Source organism: Armigeres subalbatus, chromosome 1 (genome assembly GCF_024139115.2).
Source record: "Armigeres subalbatus isolate Guangzhou_Male chromosome 1, GZ_Asu_2, whole genome shotgun sequence".
Classification (NCBI taxonomy): domain Eukaryota; kingdom Metazoa; phylum Arthropoda; class Insecta; order Diptera; family Culicidae; genus Armigeres; species Armigeres subalbatus.
In genome coordinates this window covers 296,667,159-296,686,365 of record NC_085139.1, presented here as the reverse complement: position 1 = coordinate 296,686,365, position 19,207 = coordinate 296,667,159, and the positions used below count along the sequence as shown (strand labels likewise).

General features: G+C 38.0%; 1 protein-coding gene across 1 annotated transcript in view; it reads left to right on the top strand.

Annotated features, from left to right (window-relative positions):
- Window positions 1-6,087, top strand: part of LOC134207485 (neuropeptide Y receptor type 2-like) — a 241,911-nt gene extending 235,824 nt beyond the window's left edge. Inside the window, exons 3-4 of the mRNA XM_062683198.1 lie at window positions 3,148-3,327; window positions 6,049-6,087. Of these exons, the coding sequence (XP_062539182.1) occupies window positions 3,148-3,327; window positions 6,049-6,087 (219 nt within the window). The remainder of the gene's footprint in view (window positions 1-3,147; window positions 3,328-6,048) is intronic.
- The last annotated feature ends 13,120 nt before the right edge of the window (window positions 6,088-19,207 follow it).

Here is a 19,207-nt window from a genome sequence, read left to right as displayed (position 1 = left end):
ATCCAAACCAACCAAACCAATCCAAACCAACCAAACCAATCCAAACCAATCCAAACCAACCAAACCAATCCAAACCAATCCAAACCAATCCAAACCAATCCAAACCAATCCAAACCAATCCAAACCAATCCAAACCAATCCAAACCAATCCAAACCAATCCAAACCAATCCAAACCAATCCAAACCAATCCAAACCAATCCAACCAATCCAAACCAATCCAAACCAACCAAACCAATCCAAACCAATCCAAACCAATCCAAACCAATCCAAACCAATCCAAACCAATCCAAACCAATCCAAATCCAATCCAAATCCAATCCAAATCCAATCCAAATCCAATCCAAATCCAATCCAAATCCAATCCAATCCAAATCCAATCTAAATCCAATCTAAATCCAATCCAATCCAAATCCAATCCAAATCCAATCCAAATCCAATCCAAATCCAATCCAAATCCAATCCAAATCCAAATCCATCAATTTCAATCCAATTCCCATCTAAATCCAATCTATTTTCAATTCAAAACCAATTTAAATTTTATTTAAATCAAATTGAGTGTGAGAAGTAAGTTCTTCCTTTTTACTTTTGTCAGTATCTTTCTTCCTTCCTCCTAAATTATTTCTTACTTCATTTTTCTTCCTTCGTCCTTCTTGCTTTTTTCTTCATCTTTTAAATTTTCATTTTCCCTTCCTCCTTTCTTCTTCCTTCTTCCTTTTTCGTTATGATTTTTATTTTTTATTTTTTCTTCTTACATATTTACTCTTTTTCACTTTTTTGTTTTATTTCCAATATTTCTTCTTCCTTCTATCTTCCTCTTTCATTCTTCTTCTTTTTCTTTCCCCTTCTTTTGTCTTCCTTTCTCAATTTTACTTCTTTCTTTTTACTTCTTTTTTTTCTACCTTTAAATTTTTTTCCCTTTTATTTTTTTATATTTTTCCTGCTTTCTTCCTTCAGTCTTTTTCTTCATCCTTTTTCAACTTAAGTTTTTTTCTTAAATTTATCATGTTTTCATGCTTTCTTCTTCAATATAGTTTTGCTTTTTTAATTATTACTTCTTCCTCCATCTTTACTCTTTTTTTATTCTTCCTTCTTCATTCTTTCTTCTTTTTTTCATCCGTCTATCTTCTTCCTCCTTCCTTTTTGATTATTTCTTCTTTTTTTTTTCCTTCTTTTTTCTTTCTCCTTTCTTTTTTCTTTTTTTTCTACTTCCTTCTTCCTTCTTCTTTATTCCTTCTTCGTTCTTTTTCCTTCTTTCTACTTTTCTCTTTTTTCTTCCTACTTCTTTCTTTCTTCTTTCGCCTTCCTTCTTTCTCCTTCCTCCTTCCTAATAAAGAAGAAGAAGAGGAAGAAATGTCGAATGCGTTTCGTTCTCCATTCTTTCTTCTTTTTTCCCTTCTTAATTTTTTCTTCATCCTTTTTCCTTCTTCCTGCTTCCATGTTCCTTCTTTGTTCTTCTTCCTTTTCTTGCATTTTCCTTCTTCCTTTCTCCTCTTTCCTTTCCCTTCTCCTTTCTTCTTCCTGTTCCTTCTCCCTTCACTCATCTTACTTCTCACTTCTGCCTCCTCACTTGTTGCTTCTTTCTTCTCACTTCTCACTTCTCACTTGTCACTTCTTACAATTAACTTCTCACTTCTCGTTTCTCACTTCTCACTAGTCATCCCTCCTAATAATCATTCGGCCTTATGACCGTTCGACCTAATGTTTATTTGGCCTAATGACTTTCGGTCTAATGGCCTTCAGCCTAATGATCCAGCATCCAAGAAATCTCATATTGTACATTCAACTTAAAACACAATCTACATAAAATAATAAATCTCAACCAATCATTCGTTCAACTCACATATTGCCGTGACCATCGAGGTTGAAGGTCCGGTAAAGCTCCTCCACGACGTTGTAGAGTGTGTCAACGACTTCGTTCCACGTTGTCTAATGAAATTACCAATAAAACTCAATCCATGTCACATTCCACAGGAGCAGCAAAATCCTTCTCGGTTTGATCCGGTCTCCTGGTAACACCATCCCGAGCGATCGATTTGCCGCGAGCGAGCGGCGTTAATCTTCAGTGACAGTAAAAGGATTTACCCAGACCCTGTTGAACTGCATTCGAATCTGTCTCCTTTCCAGTTCGTGGTTTTTTTTTCAGTTGGAAACTCTTCTCCCACTCTTCTTGTGTCGTCGACCATTGATACAGTCGGTGGTGTGGCGGCAGGGAGGAACTAGAAAAGCTCACGAGCTTATTTCGGATCACCCGGTTCCTGATGATTCGTTCGTTTCAGAGAAGCGAGATTTTCTAATCCAGACAGTCAGTCAGTCAGTCAGTTAGTCAGCCGGATGCTGTCTTTGGATTGGAAAGTTCACCCTTTTCGGGTATGTTTTTCGCCGGCTATTTATTTATTTAGTGAGAAACGAAGCAATCGAGACTGGAATTATGGCACTCGTTTGGTTTAGATTGTACGGCTTTTTCTGTACGAGTTTGATGGGTGAGATTGTCGGGGTTTTGGGGATATAAATATTTGTGAAGTTTCATAAGGCATGCTAAGGAATATGAGAATGTTATATCCTAAATAATTTTCAAGATAGTCATCCGTGATTGTGTTTTCATTCACTTTTATTACCTATTCTACCATACCACCTGTAGACTTATCACAAGACAAAAAGTCGATGCAAATTACTTGGAGTCTGTGCAGGAGCTCTGAATTAAATTGATCGAAAGCCTGGTATATACAGGAGTCAGCTGCAGCACAGCATCAACACTGCTAATCTAAGCAAATTAATTAATTCAATTTTCTCATTTCCTCACAAAAAGGAATCTACACTGAGGCCTCTTATCACGCGGTTTGCTTTTGGTTGATTAGAGCCTTTGGGTTAAAACATTCAGTTAAAATACAAAATAGTATTTGAAAAGGTTTGGAAATTGATGTAGACCGAGCAACTGGTAAGATCTATTCACGTAAAAAGCAACTCCAGTGTATACGCAATACTAGACTATTCTATTTATCTTGCTTTTTTATTTGCCACAACATCAGAAACCGAAACGAAACAAATAAGCTCCCGTATTTGATTTTCTCCCTCCGTGTGTCCATTGTGAAACTACCAACAGACGACTGACGATTTACTGTTTGCATTTTGGTTTCCGTCCATTGCAGGACATCCCGCTGCACGTCGCCATGATTTCCCATCTGTTGATAGCGTGGGACCGGAAGCGCTGGCTGACGGACCCGCTCAAGGCCCGGCTGCCGGCGTTTGTGTGCAGCTGCGCCTCCTGGCTGGCGGGGATGGTGATTGCGCTGCCGTATCCGATCTACACCACATATCTGGATCTGGGGGTAAGTATCCGCTTCTTGGCGGGGAAGACGATTCGAAAATTGATTGTATATTAGAAACGGAAACGTTCCTGCCGTTATGTCGGTGCAGCAGTTGGCAACGAGTCCAATAGGTGCACACATTACTTGCGATAAATTCAATCCGTATCCTTTTTAGTTTGACCGTCTAAGAGTTTGCACATGTCCTTAAATCCCATTCGATTGGATTGAACATTCTTTTTGCAACAGTTAGGTATTAGATATACGAATTTTTCTTCTTTTTCACATAACACGAAAGGGCTTTAGGGACATGTATGAACATGCTGGTTTGGTTCTGGTTTGACACCAGGTGGAGTAGCCCTAGTAGACCAATTGATTTGTTAATTTATTTAATAAAACGGATGAGATCAAATTAGCGTAAAAATTTAGTCATAAGATGAATCACCGCACGAATGTACCATGCGTCTCCATATACTTGGTTGATTCGGCAGAACATTTGATTCAAACTCCAGGACAATGTGGAGATCTTGCAACATCTCATATGTCTGGATTTAAAATTAAAGATTAGGCAAATTAAAGACAAATATCCGGAGGACATAATTAGGCTGATACCATGCCTGAGGACGTCTTGGTTGATTCGACAGACCATTTGATTCACACTCAAGTGCAATTTGGAGATCTTAGAACACCTCATATGCCTGGATTTGAGACGCGAGCGAAATACAAATACTCGGAGGACATAATTGGGTTGATACCGCGGCTGGGGACATCAGGAAAGACTTGGTTGATTCGGTAGAACATTTGATTCAATCTCCAGGACGATTTGGAGATCTCATATGCCTACATGAGAAGAACTCATATGCCTACATTTGAGACGCAAGTGAAAGACAAATACTCGGAGGACATTTTGGGATGAAACCGTGGCTGAGGAGTCTAGCGAATTCTTGGATGACCTGGAAAGGAACGGCTGCTTAAGGCATATTAAGTTTGGTTTTAATAGATCATATAGGGTATAAACCATTTTTAAAAAGAAATAACATCCCTTCGGTTACGCTGGTAGACCTCAAGACCTACACTCCAGGGAATTCTTGGATGACCTGGAATGAGACAATTGTTGAAGGCAAATGATGAATATATAAAGCATCTAATTTGTTCTTTGGGTTTCTAAGAGTGCCTTCTTATTAAAAAAAACACATTAATAAAGTTAAAAAAAAAATAGTGCCTTGTCATAGGCTTACTTTTGGGTGTCAATAATGTTTCAAATTCTTTTTACGTCGCGTGCCATAAAAAGGAGGCAGTAAAACAAAGTGACGTATAAAAAACTGCCGTAAAACGAGGGTTGAGTGTATATCCTGCTGAATAGTTTTCAAAATCGCTATCTGTCGTTTCCCCTGAGAGTTCCATTTTTGCCTGAAAAACATTCATGGGACATTCAAGTATCGTAATAACTTAGTATTTTAATTTATTTATATGAACATTAGAGTAGGGCGCAGTTGTATGGGAAAACGCACACTTCGTCCGATCCAGTGAGATCAAGGTTTTTCTGAATCGTTTTGGGACCCCTATCAACTGTGCAAAATATGGGCTCGATTGGTTGCGACCTCGCATGCCGCATCGCGTTTTAAATTTACATGGAGATTAGTATGGGAAATCAGACTTTTTCACATTTTTGCTATTAGCGGCTTCAATTTATCATCAATCACGTGACTCAATAAGTTAGCATATAGTCTGGAAGATGTCGAAAGACTTTGCCGAAGAAGGTACGTAGCTAGAAGGTCTACAAGAAAATTATTACGTTTCGAAAATTGATTGTTCAAACCATATGCAAGAAACCAATGTTTCTGCCAGCACTACCGGACGACCTATGGTTATCGAAGGGCAAAACCCATCTTCCTTCTTGTCGGTTTTTTTTTTGTGAAATGATTCAGGATAGCTCCCATGAGCTCTAAAACCCTATAAGAACAATTATTTTAAAATAACACCCAGTTAAATTATTGGTCTATGTAGTTCAGCAGTGCTGGCAGAATAAACGATTTTTTGCATATGGTTTGAACACTCAATCTTCGAAACGTTATGATTTTTTTCGTGGACGTTCCAGCAACGTGCCTTCTTCAGCAAAGTTTTTCGGCATCCTTTAGGTTATACTTTAACGCAATGTGCCACTTAGTTTACGATGAACTGAAACCTCTAGTAGTGGAAATGTAAAAATATACGTTTTTCCATACAAACTTCAAACACGATGCGGAAAGCGAGGAAACAACCAATCGGTCCTGAATTCTGCACAGTTGAAATTCAGGACCCAGAATGGCTTGAAAAACCATTGATTTGAAAATGACCATGACGCCCCACTCTAATGAACATGCAATCATGCAAGCATGCAAGTGACTTCAATGCCGTTAAATCGCCGAGCCCTCACTTGTCATAAGACGAGTTTGTATAATTCCATTTAATTCCACTACTTTATTGTACCTTTTGATACAGATACGTATGTCGACCTCAAACAGTAAGGTCGTCTTCAGTGTCTCGTACTTGACTCCTGGACGCTGATCCATTGCCCATTCTGTGACCAAATAAACACGGATTTTTTTTGACGAGCCTGGTGGTCTAGTGGCTTCGCCTTATAAGCAGGAGGTCGTGGGTTCAATTCCAGGCTCGTCCCTTTCCTACTTTGTATTTCTATCTTTAGTAATTTCTGTGTTTAACGTTCTACCTAAACGATTCCTACTGTTAAAACCTTCTACACAGTCCCAAAAACCTCCTGTGGCACCTATGGAAAGCTCGTAGAGTTCTCTGCATCTTTTTAAGTAGGTGTCCAACTAACCATCCTTTTCCCCTTCCTCAGCATTCGCAAGAACGTGGCCAGGACAGATCTTGGCTATTGAAGAATGGATTGCTTTCATCTATGAGATAGTGATTAGTCAATATCTGTGGTAACGGATGAAAGTGATGTTACTTCTCATACAAATAATCTTGGTTTGTGCCACCTACGAATTTGTGCGAATTGCTCAATGCTAATGCTAATGCTAAATAATCATGGATTTTTTTTCTTGTTTTATTTGCTAATTACCTAATACGTGCATTCATCTCTTTAGATCTAGGTGTTCCGTGTTTTCTCAACACTATCATCCTTATTTGCTATGTTACATTTTTAGTTATTATTAATACATTTCAGTTGCCTCTGGCAGTTTGAATTTTTCCTCTGGTTTAATTGAATCCATGTAGGAATTATAATGTTTGCCTTTTCTCGTATACTAAGTATACGGTAAAGGCTATATGATCGCTCCAAAACAAACTTTTTATAGAAGGCCCGAGACCTATATAGTGTTATATACCAATCGACCCAGTTCGACGAATTGAGGTGATGTCTGTGTGTGTGTGTGTGTGTGTGTGTGTGTGTGTGTGTGTGTGTGTGTGTGTGTGTGTGTGTGTGTGTGTGTGTGTGTATGTGTAAACTACTTCAAAAATGTCACCATTTTTCGGCACTTACCTCAACTGATTTGCTCTTCGCAACAAGTTGCATTCGACGCAGAATCCTGTCCCATTGTTTCCTATTTGAAATTGGCCAGATCGGACTATGGGATCAAAAAGTTATGCGCTAAAATACAAATTCATACGAAAAAATCGCGTAAAAAATGTCACTCATTTTTCGGGCACTTATCCTCAATTCAATTTCTTGCAACAAGTTGCATTCGACGCAGAATCCTGTCCAATTGTTTCCTATTTGAAATTGGCCAGATCGGACTATGGGACTGTAGTTATGGCCAAAATACAAATTCATACGAAAAAATCTGCGTAAAAAATGTCATCATTTTTCGGGCACATATCCTTAACTGATTTGCTCACAACAAGTTGCATTCGACGTAGAATCCTATCCTGCTGTTTCCTATTGAAAAATTGGCCATATCGGACTATGGGATCGAAAAATTATACCATTTTTGCTCTGAACTTATCTCGTATACTAAGTATACGTAAAGGCTATATGATCGCTCCAAAAACAAACTTTTTATAGAAGGCCCGGAGACCCATAGTGTTATATACCGATCGTTTCTCAGCCTCGACGAATTGAGGTTATGTCTTCGTGTGTATGTGTGTGTGTGTGTGTGTATGTGTGTGTGTTCGTGCGGCACCAACCCAAAAAAATTGTCACTCATTTTTAGGTACTTATCTATCTAACTGATTTACTCCGGCAACAAGTTGCATTCGACGCAGGGCTGATACTCTACCATTGTTTGCTATTGAAAATTGGTCATATCGGACTATGGGATCGGAATGGCGTTATGGCCAAAATAATTCCTCTCTTCTATAGAAAATTGATTAAAAAATGTCACTCATTTTTCAGGCATTTATCCTTTTAACTGATTTACTCGCAAATAAGTTGCATTCGACCAAAATGATGTCCCATTGTTTCCTTATTGAAAAATTGGTCAGATCGACTATGATCGGAAGTTATGCCCAAAATACTTTTTTTTTTACTGAATAATCGCGTAAAAAAGTGTCACTCATTTTTCGTACATGGCACCTATCTCAACTGATTTACTTCGCAACAAGTTGCATTCGACGCAGAATACTCTCCCATTGTTTCCTATTGAAAATTGGCCAGATCGACTATGGGCTCAAGAGTAATGGCCAAAATACTATTCTTATAATGCGACGAGAAAGGCACCATCACCGCTAGGTGGATTAATCAGGGTTTTTATGGAAAATCGCTATAAAACTCACTCATTTTTCAGGCACTTTTCCTCAACCGATTTGCTCGCATTAAATTGCATATTCGACGCAGAATGTCTTATATTTTCTTATTGAAAATTGGCCAGATCGGACTATGGGCTTAGATAAAAAATTGCGTCAAATTACTATTTATTGTGAAAACAAGAGTTCGAAAAAGTCTAGCTCACTTTTTTAGCACTTAGACTTCATCTATTCCAAGCTACAGGGTATACAAGTTCAATAAATTGGTGGCAGTAACCATATTGTTACTGAATCCGGTCATATATAAGTTACTGTGATTGATGTGCAATATGTGCTTCTCAGGTCGCTCGCACTAAGTTTCATTCGACGCAGAATCTTGTCCCATTGTTTTCTATTGAAAATTGGCTAGATCGACTATGGGATCGGAAGTTATGGCCGAAACACCATTTGTTTGCCTTTTTGCTATACGAAAAGGTTGAATGTTCGCTCCAAAACCAAACTTTTTACAGAAAACCGAGACTCATAGTGTTATATACGTATAAACTCTTCGACGAACTGCGATGATGTTCCTGTGTGTGTGTGTGCGCAAATTCAAAAGTGCGAAAAGTTTAGCTCACTTTTTGAACTTATCCTTAACTGATTTAATTCCAACTATAGATAGTAGACTATATAAATGAGCGAAAGCATGGTTGAGTCGATTTTTTCTGCCTGTGCACTCGCGCACTCACACAGCCCTTAACGTTTCCATTGAAATCGTGACGTCATGCCTCGTTTGGAGACACGTTTGACAGTTCGTTTGGAGACAGAGGATTTATCTTCACTCATCTATATATTCCACTATCTATAATTCCAATGTGTTTCATTCGACGCGGAATCCTGTCGTATTGTTTTCTATTAAAATTGGGGACCATGGGCACAGAAATTATGGCCAAAATATACTATGTGCTATAAAAAGCGAGTAAAAAGTCTAGCTGACTTGTAATGGACTTACCTCAACCGATTTTACTCACAACAAATTGTTTTAGACGCGGAATCCTGTTCTATTATTTTCATTGAAAGTTGGCCAGATTGGACTATTACCTTAGGAAATTATGCTGGCTGTGTAATGCTTTTTGCCTTTCTTGTGACAACAAAGTTGAACTGAAAGGCTATAATTTCTTCCGAAACGAACTATCGGATGCTTCTACACTAATACACTTCCCTCCTCTTCATACGGGAGTTTGGCAGAAAGATTTGGTCATGAGATTTATATATCATAACAAATATTGCCCTCCGCTCGCTTGATGGAATGACATTTTCGTTTTCTTTTGTGTAGTCGGAGCTTCGGTTCAATTTACATCCAAAAGTGATATCCTTAAAATATATGACTTGGTAAAATAAAACAGGGTATGTACGTCAAAAAGTTTGGAAAGGAAACAAAATGTCGAAATTCTTATTATATATTGTAGGATCAAGCTGAAACCGAACTGAGGTTTCGCGGACAATCGCATTTTCTCGCATTTCCGATGCTGCAACCGCATCGCGAGAAAAGTGCAACTGTGCCATATAGTCGGTACCACCGCGATGATGCAGTCGCGACATCCGGGAATGGGACAAAATATGATTTTCGGGTTTCAACTGGATCTACAGTATCTTTGCCATAAATAATCTGATTTTCATAGAACGGACAAAGAAATTTGTCTTTTACTCCTAGCTACTAGCTCATCTATTGCAAGCACACACATTTTACGAAGGTCGAGAAAGGCATCATCACCGCTAGGTGGATTAACTTAAACTAAATATCCAACTCTAACCCACTTTATGCTAAGGGTACAGGTGAGCTAATCGTTGCAATAGAAGATTGCAACGATTTTTGTCGAAAATTGAAATTATGTTGTTGGACATTTGTTCCAATGTCTCAATATTAGAAATATTAGTTCATTGGTACTATACCAGAATCATTTTCAAAATTTTATTTTGAATCCTCTGAAGTGCCTTCTTTCTGGTATTGCAGCAACTAGTCCATATTGGCACATGCATAATACATGAAGTTGGTCTAAAAATTTGTTTGTAAATCAAAAGTTTGTTCTAAGACAAAGTTTTGAATTTCTGTTTATAAAGCGAAATAGACACTTAAAATATTTGTTACATTTGGCTTGGAACGCCTTCAATATGACTTTTAAAGTTAATTTTTGATCTAACGAAAGTCCTAAATATTAAGCTTCGCTGGACCAATTAGTTGGGATTCCATTCATAGTGACAATATGTCTGCTAGAAGGTTTCAAATTGAAGAAAGCAAACTGATTAAGGATAACTAGAAGCCCCAGCTGGATTTTTTTGTCCGGGCTTCAACATTGGAAACAACTTTGGCTATGTTTTTCATTTATCTGAAAGTATGCATAATTGAAAACATTTGTTAAATAAATTTAACCAAAAAGGATAAAGAGCTCTCAGGAAGTTTTTTGATAAGTATGTAGAAATATAATTTCATCAGCCTTCTTCTTCTCACTTCATCCAAATTAGTTCCCAACGAAGGGTCAAACACATTCTTTGATTGATTGAGAATGTCTTCGAAGCTCCGTGTAACCTGATCCTCAATTGGACTAGTGAGACCTAGACTACAATTATGGGCACTCTCGAACTGCTGAACAAGTTTTTGACCCTTTTCGCCATTTGTTAATAAAATTTAAAGCGCTGGAATTGACTTTAAGGTTTTTTAAAAGAATTTTCGTTAATTTCCAAAAGGGTTTCGCGCTAGGATCCAACTTCGAGACATTATTCTCAAAGTTGGTATTTCAGACTAGCGAAACGTTTTTTAATTTCATTTTGCAAATCTCGCCAAATAACTTTCAACGCGGGATCACGAGTTGTTTGGTATTGCCCTCGCCTCAAATTTTTAAGACGGATCAGTAGCTGAAGATCGTCGTCAATAATAATGGAGTTGAATGTAATTTCACATTTAGGAATTGCAATGCCTCTGGCTTCTACAATTAAATTTGTCAAAGATACGAGAGCATTATCAATATCACTTTTGGTATCGAGAGGAATATCAAAGTCAAAATTCATATCGATATATGTTTTATATAAATCCCAGTCTGCTCTATGACAATTAAAAGTAGAGCTGATTGGATTATAAATGGCTTCTTGTGAGATTTCAAATGTCACAGGAAGGTGATCAGAGTCAAAGTCAGCATGAGTTTCCAATTGGCCACACAGCTGACTTGAATCCGTCAAAACCAAATCAATTGTCGAAGGATTTAGAGTGGATGAAAACAAGTTGGGCCATTGGGATATTGAGTAGTATAATATCCTGCAGAACAATCTTCAAATACAATCTTACCATTGGAATTGCTTTGAGCATTATTCTATGAACGGTGTTGGCATTGAAGTCACCAATTATGAAAAGTTTGGATTTGTTGCGCGTTAGAATTTGAAGATCAGTTCTCAACAAATTCCTTTGCTGCCCATTGCACTGGAAAGGCAAATAGGCAGCAATAAAAGAGAGTTGTCCAAAAGGAGAATGGGCAAAATGTATGGATCAGGGGCCATCGGTGTACACAGATGACCCATACCTTATTTGAAAGATCACGAAAAAAAAACAAGAAAAAGTGTCTATGGGGTCAAAGTTGTACATACTGGGAGAAAAAAGTTATGATGCGAGTAAAATGTGATTATTTGAAGCATTTGAATGGTTTCCCCAGTTCCCTCACAAAACCTAGATGACTTTAAACGGTCCAGTCTTGGTTATTGTCTCTAGTAGAGTTATGAGGAATTCCATGGAAAAAGGTTAGACTATGAATGGAGAAAATGTACATGTTGCAAAGTATATCGCCACTTTTTGGATAGGAGGGGTGAGGGTTGTAAATACACTTCAAGTTGCTTGGGTACGATGCTTCACTAGTTATAACTCTGTGCATCATCTGTCTAGACGATTTTAACATCTTTTCAAACCAATTATATTCAGAGCAAACTGGTTTTTTAAGCGGTATACTAGAAATGTGTCCAGCTCCATCGTATATTTCCAACTTTTTTTCTATATATTGAGTATATAATCGAGAATTTTTTAAGAATCTTTTATTTTAATGATTTTTTGTCTAATATAATAAGTTCATTACTCACATGATCGACTAGCCATAACAAGGTCGTAACTCCACCTTTGCACGCGCTGCCGTTCCCAGGTATTATCTTTTCGTTGTGGGTAAGTATTAATATGCTACCATTTTTGAAAAATTCTGCTCTACTAAAATATTTAGTTTTCATACAAGACATATTATCTTACACTACAACCCAATTCAAGAAGGGGAGAAGGGTTGAGCATACCACTAGACATCCTGCTCCACATGGATTTCTGCAACTCATATGTGACCAGATTTAGTTACAATCAAGTTGTTGAAACAATACTTTGTCTGACTTATTCTGTTCGGGACATTGCTTCCGAATAGTTGAAAAGAGGTGTACAGGCACAGTCGACACTGTCTCACGGAGAGGGAACAAACGGAAGCCTCTTGACAAGAACATGTTTGCGAAAGCAGTTAGATTTGAGCGCAGTCTGTTGAATCTAAGTCCGGGCGAGTTAAAGTCGCAGTATTAACTCGGAGCCTGTGATGTAACCATGACGAGAAAAGCAAGGCCACAGAGAAACAGACGTCTCACTCAACACGTGTACCATCGTTCACCTTTTCACCCAGGATTCATATTTTCGTAGGTGGTCAATCACACACCGATGGCGCTTCTCCATCGAATTCGCTTGTATTTGACATTTGCCCACTACTGCCATCTGGCTGCCACTTATCCACTCACAGTGCATTTGGCATTGCGGGATAATGTTTCCGTGACGATGATTTTGATTGCATTTTTGTTCATAGTGAGACATCTGTTTCTCTGTGGTACAGCCATGGCATACTTACCGTCCAAACCGGATGGTTGAATAGGATGATCACCAAACTCCGTCGCAGTTATATTTGAAACAGGAAGTTGGATACATAGAGCTTACAACGATATTTGTTATAGAAGATCGTAGACCCATATTTCGTGGATGACAGGAGTTGCAGGAGCAGGTTACCAAAGCTACTTGAATGCAAGAGCAAACTCATTGGTAGATGCATACAAGACCACTATGACAATGACTTCAGCCCAACGAAAACCGCCAGAGATGTGCCCGAAGGAACTAAGAACAATAATCGAACAACTGTTTCCGCGCCATGAATCAACTGCCTGGCCACCTACATCGAATGGCGAAGTTAACACTACTACGGAAGAAGACTATGTTCATGGCGCGGAAACAGTCTTTCGATGATTGTATACAATCAGAAATTATCATGAGCTGTTATGACTATATCAGCTGTTCTTGCTAAGAGAATCAACAGATTTTTGCTTAGGACACGCACTGTCTTTCGCATTTTTGAATAATCTCTGGCCCGTTGTCGAGCGACCTTCAACGAAGCTGGCTTGTTATCTTCCCATGGAGCTCATTCAATTATTGGTGACAGACGATGGAAGATCATCTGGAATATTATTTTGTAGGCGGTATTAAAAAGTGGTGATCGCTAGAATATTCTCACACTCCAGCTTGTCGCCTGTTTTATAGATGGGGCGTGGCGACCCCTTCTTTTCCACTCTCTCCGGTAGCGATCCAGCTTTTCGGATTCTGATCATCAGTTTGTGCAAGCATGTGGTCATTTGTTTCCCAATCTTGATGAGCTCAGCTCGATAATACCATCCTTACCAGCTTTATTATTTATTAGCTGTTGGATGTGACATGATGTGGGGCTGGTTGGCTTCCACCGTCCGAGATGAACTCATTGACGCAAACATCTCTCCTCTGCAGCCTTTGGATCATCATTGCCTGTGCTCTCAGCGTCATGTAAGTGTTCCTCGAAGTATGCCTTCGATAACCACAAGTTCGTTCGTCGAGATGCGTTCTATTCTTATCCTTACACATCTTGGCTCGCGGCACGAAGCCTCCTTTAGGGATGCGTTGAGTTTCTGATAGGAATTTATGGGTTTCCTTGAGAACGGCAAAGCTGTTCCATCTCTTCGGACTCCACTTCTTCCAGGCGGTTTTTTTTCAGTGCAGGTGGGTCTGCTGTCTCCGTCTATAGCGTTCTACTTGATCTGTAGGTCCATTGATGCAGCACCATACTGCTCCAAGTTTACCCATACGTGAAAGGATGCTGGAAGTAGGTGCTAGGACCTGAGTAGCACACACGTTTCAATTCAGTTGCCGGAGCTTGTTTAAGACCGAATTTGTAGTAGTAGTAGTAGTAGTAGTAGTAGTAGTAGTAGTAGTAGTAGTAGTAGTAGTAGTAGTAGTAGTAGTAGTAGTAGTAGTAGTAGTAGTAGTAGTAGTCCTGATCTCTCGAAAATGGTACCTGTATTATACCCCTTTAGTTGGATATATACGATGGGCTGGACACACTTCTGGTATGCCGCTTAAAAAACCCGTTTGCTCTTAATCTAATTGGTTGAAAAAGAATTGAAATCGTCTAGACAGATGATGCACAGAGTTATAACGAGTGTGACATCATTGCAAATTGAAAACTATTCGCCAAACAGCTTGAATTGTATTTACAACCCTCACCAATTCTCCTGCCCAGAAAGTGGCGATGCCCTCGGTAAAATGTACATTTCTCCATTCTGTAGTTCAACCTTTTCCATGGAATTCCCTCATAACTCTACTAGAGACAGCTAACCAAGACTGTACCGTTTTGCTTATCTAGGTTCATGTGAGGGAACTGGAAAACCATACAAAAGTTTCAAATAATCACATTTTACCTGCTTCATAATTTTTTACTTTACTTTTTTACTTTTTGCCACGTCCTTACGGTCATACAGTGAAGGGAAGGATTGTGCTAGTCCGACTCTCGTTGCTACTAGAGACCGAGTATACTTCCCGTATCTTCACGATTGTCTTGGGACGGATATCATCGTTTAGTTACAAAGGATAATTTATCTGGATTCACTTCGGCAAGTGATGCGATCTATGGGATGGGAAATAAAAATTCGCTGTCTGAAACTTTCTTCACTTTCTGATTTATTCACTCACCCGGGCAAAGCTGAACAAAATAACGACGATCGGTCGATCGTTTTGCCTTTTGCCGCACAAAGCAAAAACTGAATTTCGACGACCGGCCGATCCGCTTACTGGAATAATATCGTCCGGATAAGAAATGAAACTTTCACTTTCTCTATATCGTCATGTAAAAGAATTTCAACAAACTGACCAGTCCTTGTACTGCCCATGATCGCATATTTGTAACATTTGGCATTTTACATTTTGTAAATCGTTTGTCAATCCTACCTAAGCAAGATAGTAAAGCCTATTATTTTATTGTCGTGGGATTAGATGTAGTCAATTTTTTTGGGGCTTTTTAAAACGCGTGTTTTGCTATAAGAATATCAGTTCGTATCTTCTTCCGTTGTCGAGTTATATCAATTTATTTGAAAAAACATGATTTTAGTAAAATTCGATGGTAAAACTTTGAGGATAAAAAAAAAATAACATATCTCCAATTTTTGACATAATAAAGAATATTAATTTATCTTTCAGATGCCGTATGAATATATTTGTTTGGTCTGGCTCAACTGGAGATATCAACTCATGAAAAAAATGTGATTTTGACAGAATAACGATTATAACTTTTGATCGGAAAAAGATATTGAGCGTATTTACCCTTCAAAAGTTGTATTTTTTGAGTTTAAAAAGTCACCTGAACACTTCTTTTTCGAAAAAAATGTAAACAAAAAAAGGAGATAAAAAAATACTGTTTTTCTGAGGGACACTTTAATGCAAGTAGGTAAAATTGCTCTAAATCAGCCAACTTAAGAGCTACAGAAAAAGCTTTTAGTTAAATTGATTGGAATAAGCTGGGTGCTACAACCTTATAGAACACAACATGTCAATATTCTGAGAAATAAAAAATATTTTCTAATTTTTTTATATGATGGGCCACTCCATTTTTTTGGTAGAACCACGATGGCCTTTAATACTTAGAACAATTTTGTAGAACAACAGTTTTTCCTAAAAATATAGTTTTATGTAAAATTCATCTTTCCGCGTAAATCTGTATCCTGGACCATAGTAAGTGTACAATATTAAAAAAATAAGAAAAATAAAGAGCGCGTAAAACTCCATTTTTCGTTATTATAAAACTGAAATACCACTTTCTAAATAAGATTGTTACATTAACTTGTATGCACATTTGCTATTCACGTCAAATATTGTATACATTTTAAGGCTAAATCCTGTGTGTGGAATTACGCTTATAATGGCGTTCCATTTATGTGTACGATTGCGTAAATTTCAGTAAATTTTTCTATATGTGTAATACAAAATTAATTTAATTCACCAATTTCTCGGTCCTCTTTAACTTCCTCTCTTTTTTTTAAACCAGTTGATTTTTCCTTCGTTTTTGCCTTTCTCACATACGTATACTCTATAGAACTGGTTCAAAACCGAACTTTTATAGAAGGTTCGGAGGCCCATAGTGATATATACCCAACTGACTCAGCTCGACGAATTGAGGTGATGTCTGTATGTGTGTGTGTGTTTTTTTTCTTCCTAAGCAATGGAGGGGAATTCCGTTTAGTGTGGATGGAAGGTGTCAGTGTCCCATCTACAAAAAGGGGATAAGCGTTGGATTGTAGCAACTACTGTGCAATCACATTGCTGAACGCCGCCTACAAGGTACACTGGATTTTGCTTTTTACACGATTTACATTTTCTCAATTTTCCGCTCATCCTAGATGTTTCTAACAGTCTATATTAACTATCATGTATTTTTTTCTTGATTTATTCTGGATTTTTAAAACATGTTGCGAAGAGTTTGCGGCAAATTGAAGTCATGCACGATCAAAAATACGAGTTGAAAAAAATCGTGTAAAAACAAAATCCTGTGTACTCTCCTTTGAATTTTATGCCGCCAACTAAAACCACACTGTAAGAGAGTTCGTGGGCAGTACCAGGTGGGATTTATAAGTGTTGCATAAGGGTATGCGATAACACACTTTTCCTAACGAAACGAAACGAAACGAAATTTAAAGTGTCTATGTTGATTCGGATCGAAACGAAACGAAATATAGATTTACTTTCGAGACTTCGAATGATACGAAGTCAAGGTTCACGACCCGAAATTTTTCTGGAACGAAACGAAATTTTAATTTTTTTCCGCGCAATTTTTATTAAATTGGTTTTACATTATATTTACAATTCGGATTTCACCTTTTCGAAGTCAAATAACCGTTTTGCGACCAATAGAGTTATGATAACAGTAGAGGTAGTCTATGATAAATCACCGCATTTTCGCTGCATATACCATTGACGATAAGGCAATACCCCAAAATTTGTGCCGCTTTCAGTTGAATGGCTGATTTTCTACCCGCCGCTTCCACATCCAGGAATATCTTCTTTCTTCTTATTGGCATTACATCCCCACACTGGGGACAGAGCTGCCTCGCAGCTTAGTGTTCATTAAGCACTTCCACAGTTATTAACTGCGAGGTTTCTAAGCCAAGTTACCATTTTTGCATTCGTATATCATGAGGCTAACACGATGATGCCTTTTATGCCCTGGGAAGTCGAGACAATTTCCAATCTGAAAATTGCCTAGACCGGAACCGGGAATCGAACCCAGCCACCCTCAGCATGAGTCTATGCTTTGTAGCCAAAGCGTCTTACTGCATTAAGGAGGGCCCCAGGCGCCATCGTGTATATGCGCAAATAGCCAGCATGAGTTAACCGTTAGGAATTTCCAGCGGCGAAAGATATCTGAACGCGGGTTTTCTCAAAATTAGGAATCTTTCATGAAAAACTATTTGGTACCAAGGTTATGAAGGCTGGTGTCTGCCATTACGCCTACCAAATATTTTTTCGATTAAGGTGCTTATTTTTGAGAAATCGAACTTGATGCTTTTCGCCATACTGATTTTGTGAAAGTTAACTCCCTAGTAAAAGCTGTAAGCACGCTCAAAGCAGGCGATTCATTCATCGTAGAGCAAAAGCTCCTGAATATGATCAATTTTATATCAGTTTTATATCATTAAGTATACTGAAACATAGAAATGGTGGGATTTTTCATACGGATTCAACATCGTGTAAAACCTTAGTCTACTTTAAGAATAATGTAATTGGCTCTGAAGCATAATTTCATTGTCTTGTCAGCATGGTTTTATAGTATTCAGCTAAGCCAAAATTAGAAAGTGAATGCCTAAAAAGAGTCCAATTCACTTTCTTTCAACCTGTTCTGGATTATTTTTTGCAAATTCCATGCGAAGATGTAGAAATGCCCACAAATATTCAATGTTCCTTATATATTGTGCAAATAGTCAAAGAAGAGCGAAGCTTAATAAACTGTACACATCATACAATATGATTGACTGAGAAACATTAAATATGCAATAAAATCACCAATTAAATAATATTCTTGGGCTACAAAAAGTTATTCTTATTTTATACTTGCCTCGGAGTTTCCACCATGTCCAATAACGATGCTGGTCACGTCCATACAGTCAATTTAGGATTAGGAGAGGAAAATTAGTTTAACACTCATTGTTATGAAAGACTGAGGAATGCTCTGCATCTCCGTGAGCGCTACGGGAAAGGAATCGTTAGTTTAGCCTTTGGCAAGTGACTAAATCCTTTATTGTAAACGAAGATATTTTGAAAACAAGTACTTCAAATCAATCCAAGATCAATGCGATTCGTTTACTAAGCTTTCTACACGCGATCGATTCCGCACTCAGTCAATTTTGTGCTCTTCGATGCAGACATTGGGGTTTTATCACTTCACGTTCTCCTACACTAGCTGGCGTGATCTGCAACAACACCATCGATTGTACACTGGTTAAACAAATTTCTGCTACGCGATGAAGATTTTTTCAACTTCGTGTTCTCCCAGACTAGCTGCCGTACCATGATTCAGCAGCTGCTAATGGATAGATTCCGCAATCATATTGTACAAATAATAAGAAATATCACAAAATATAAATTTGAATCTTGGAAACACTGGAAGACTTTTCATAGAAGAAAACTAATATACGTATTTGTCGACTCAAGAATAGGGTTATGAAGTAAGCGTTAGTTAGAAAAAATGTATAATCCAAAGTTTTGAAAACAACTTACTGATTTTGTTCAGCAGCGCAGCCAAAATTTTGATAATATAAAGTATGGTTTAAGTTCGTACTTGTTTCGAAATTCCGCGGAATTCCAAGTTAAATTTCGTTAGAAGTTGGGTTTTTT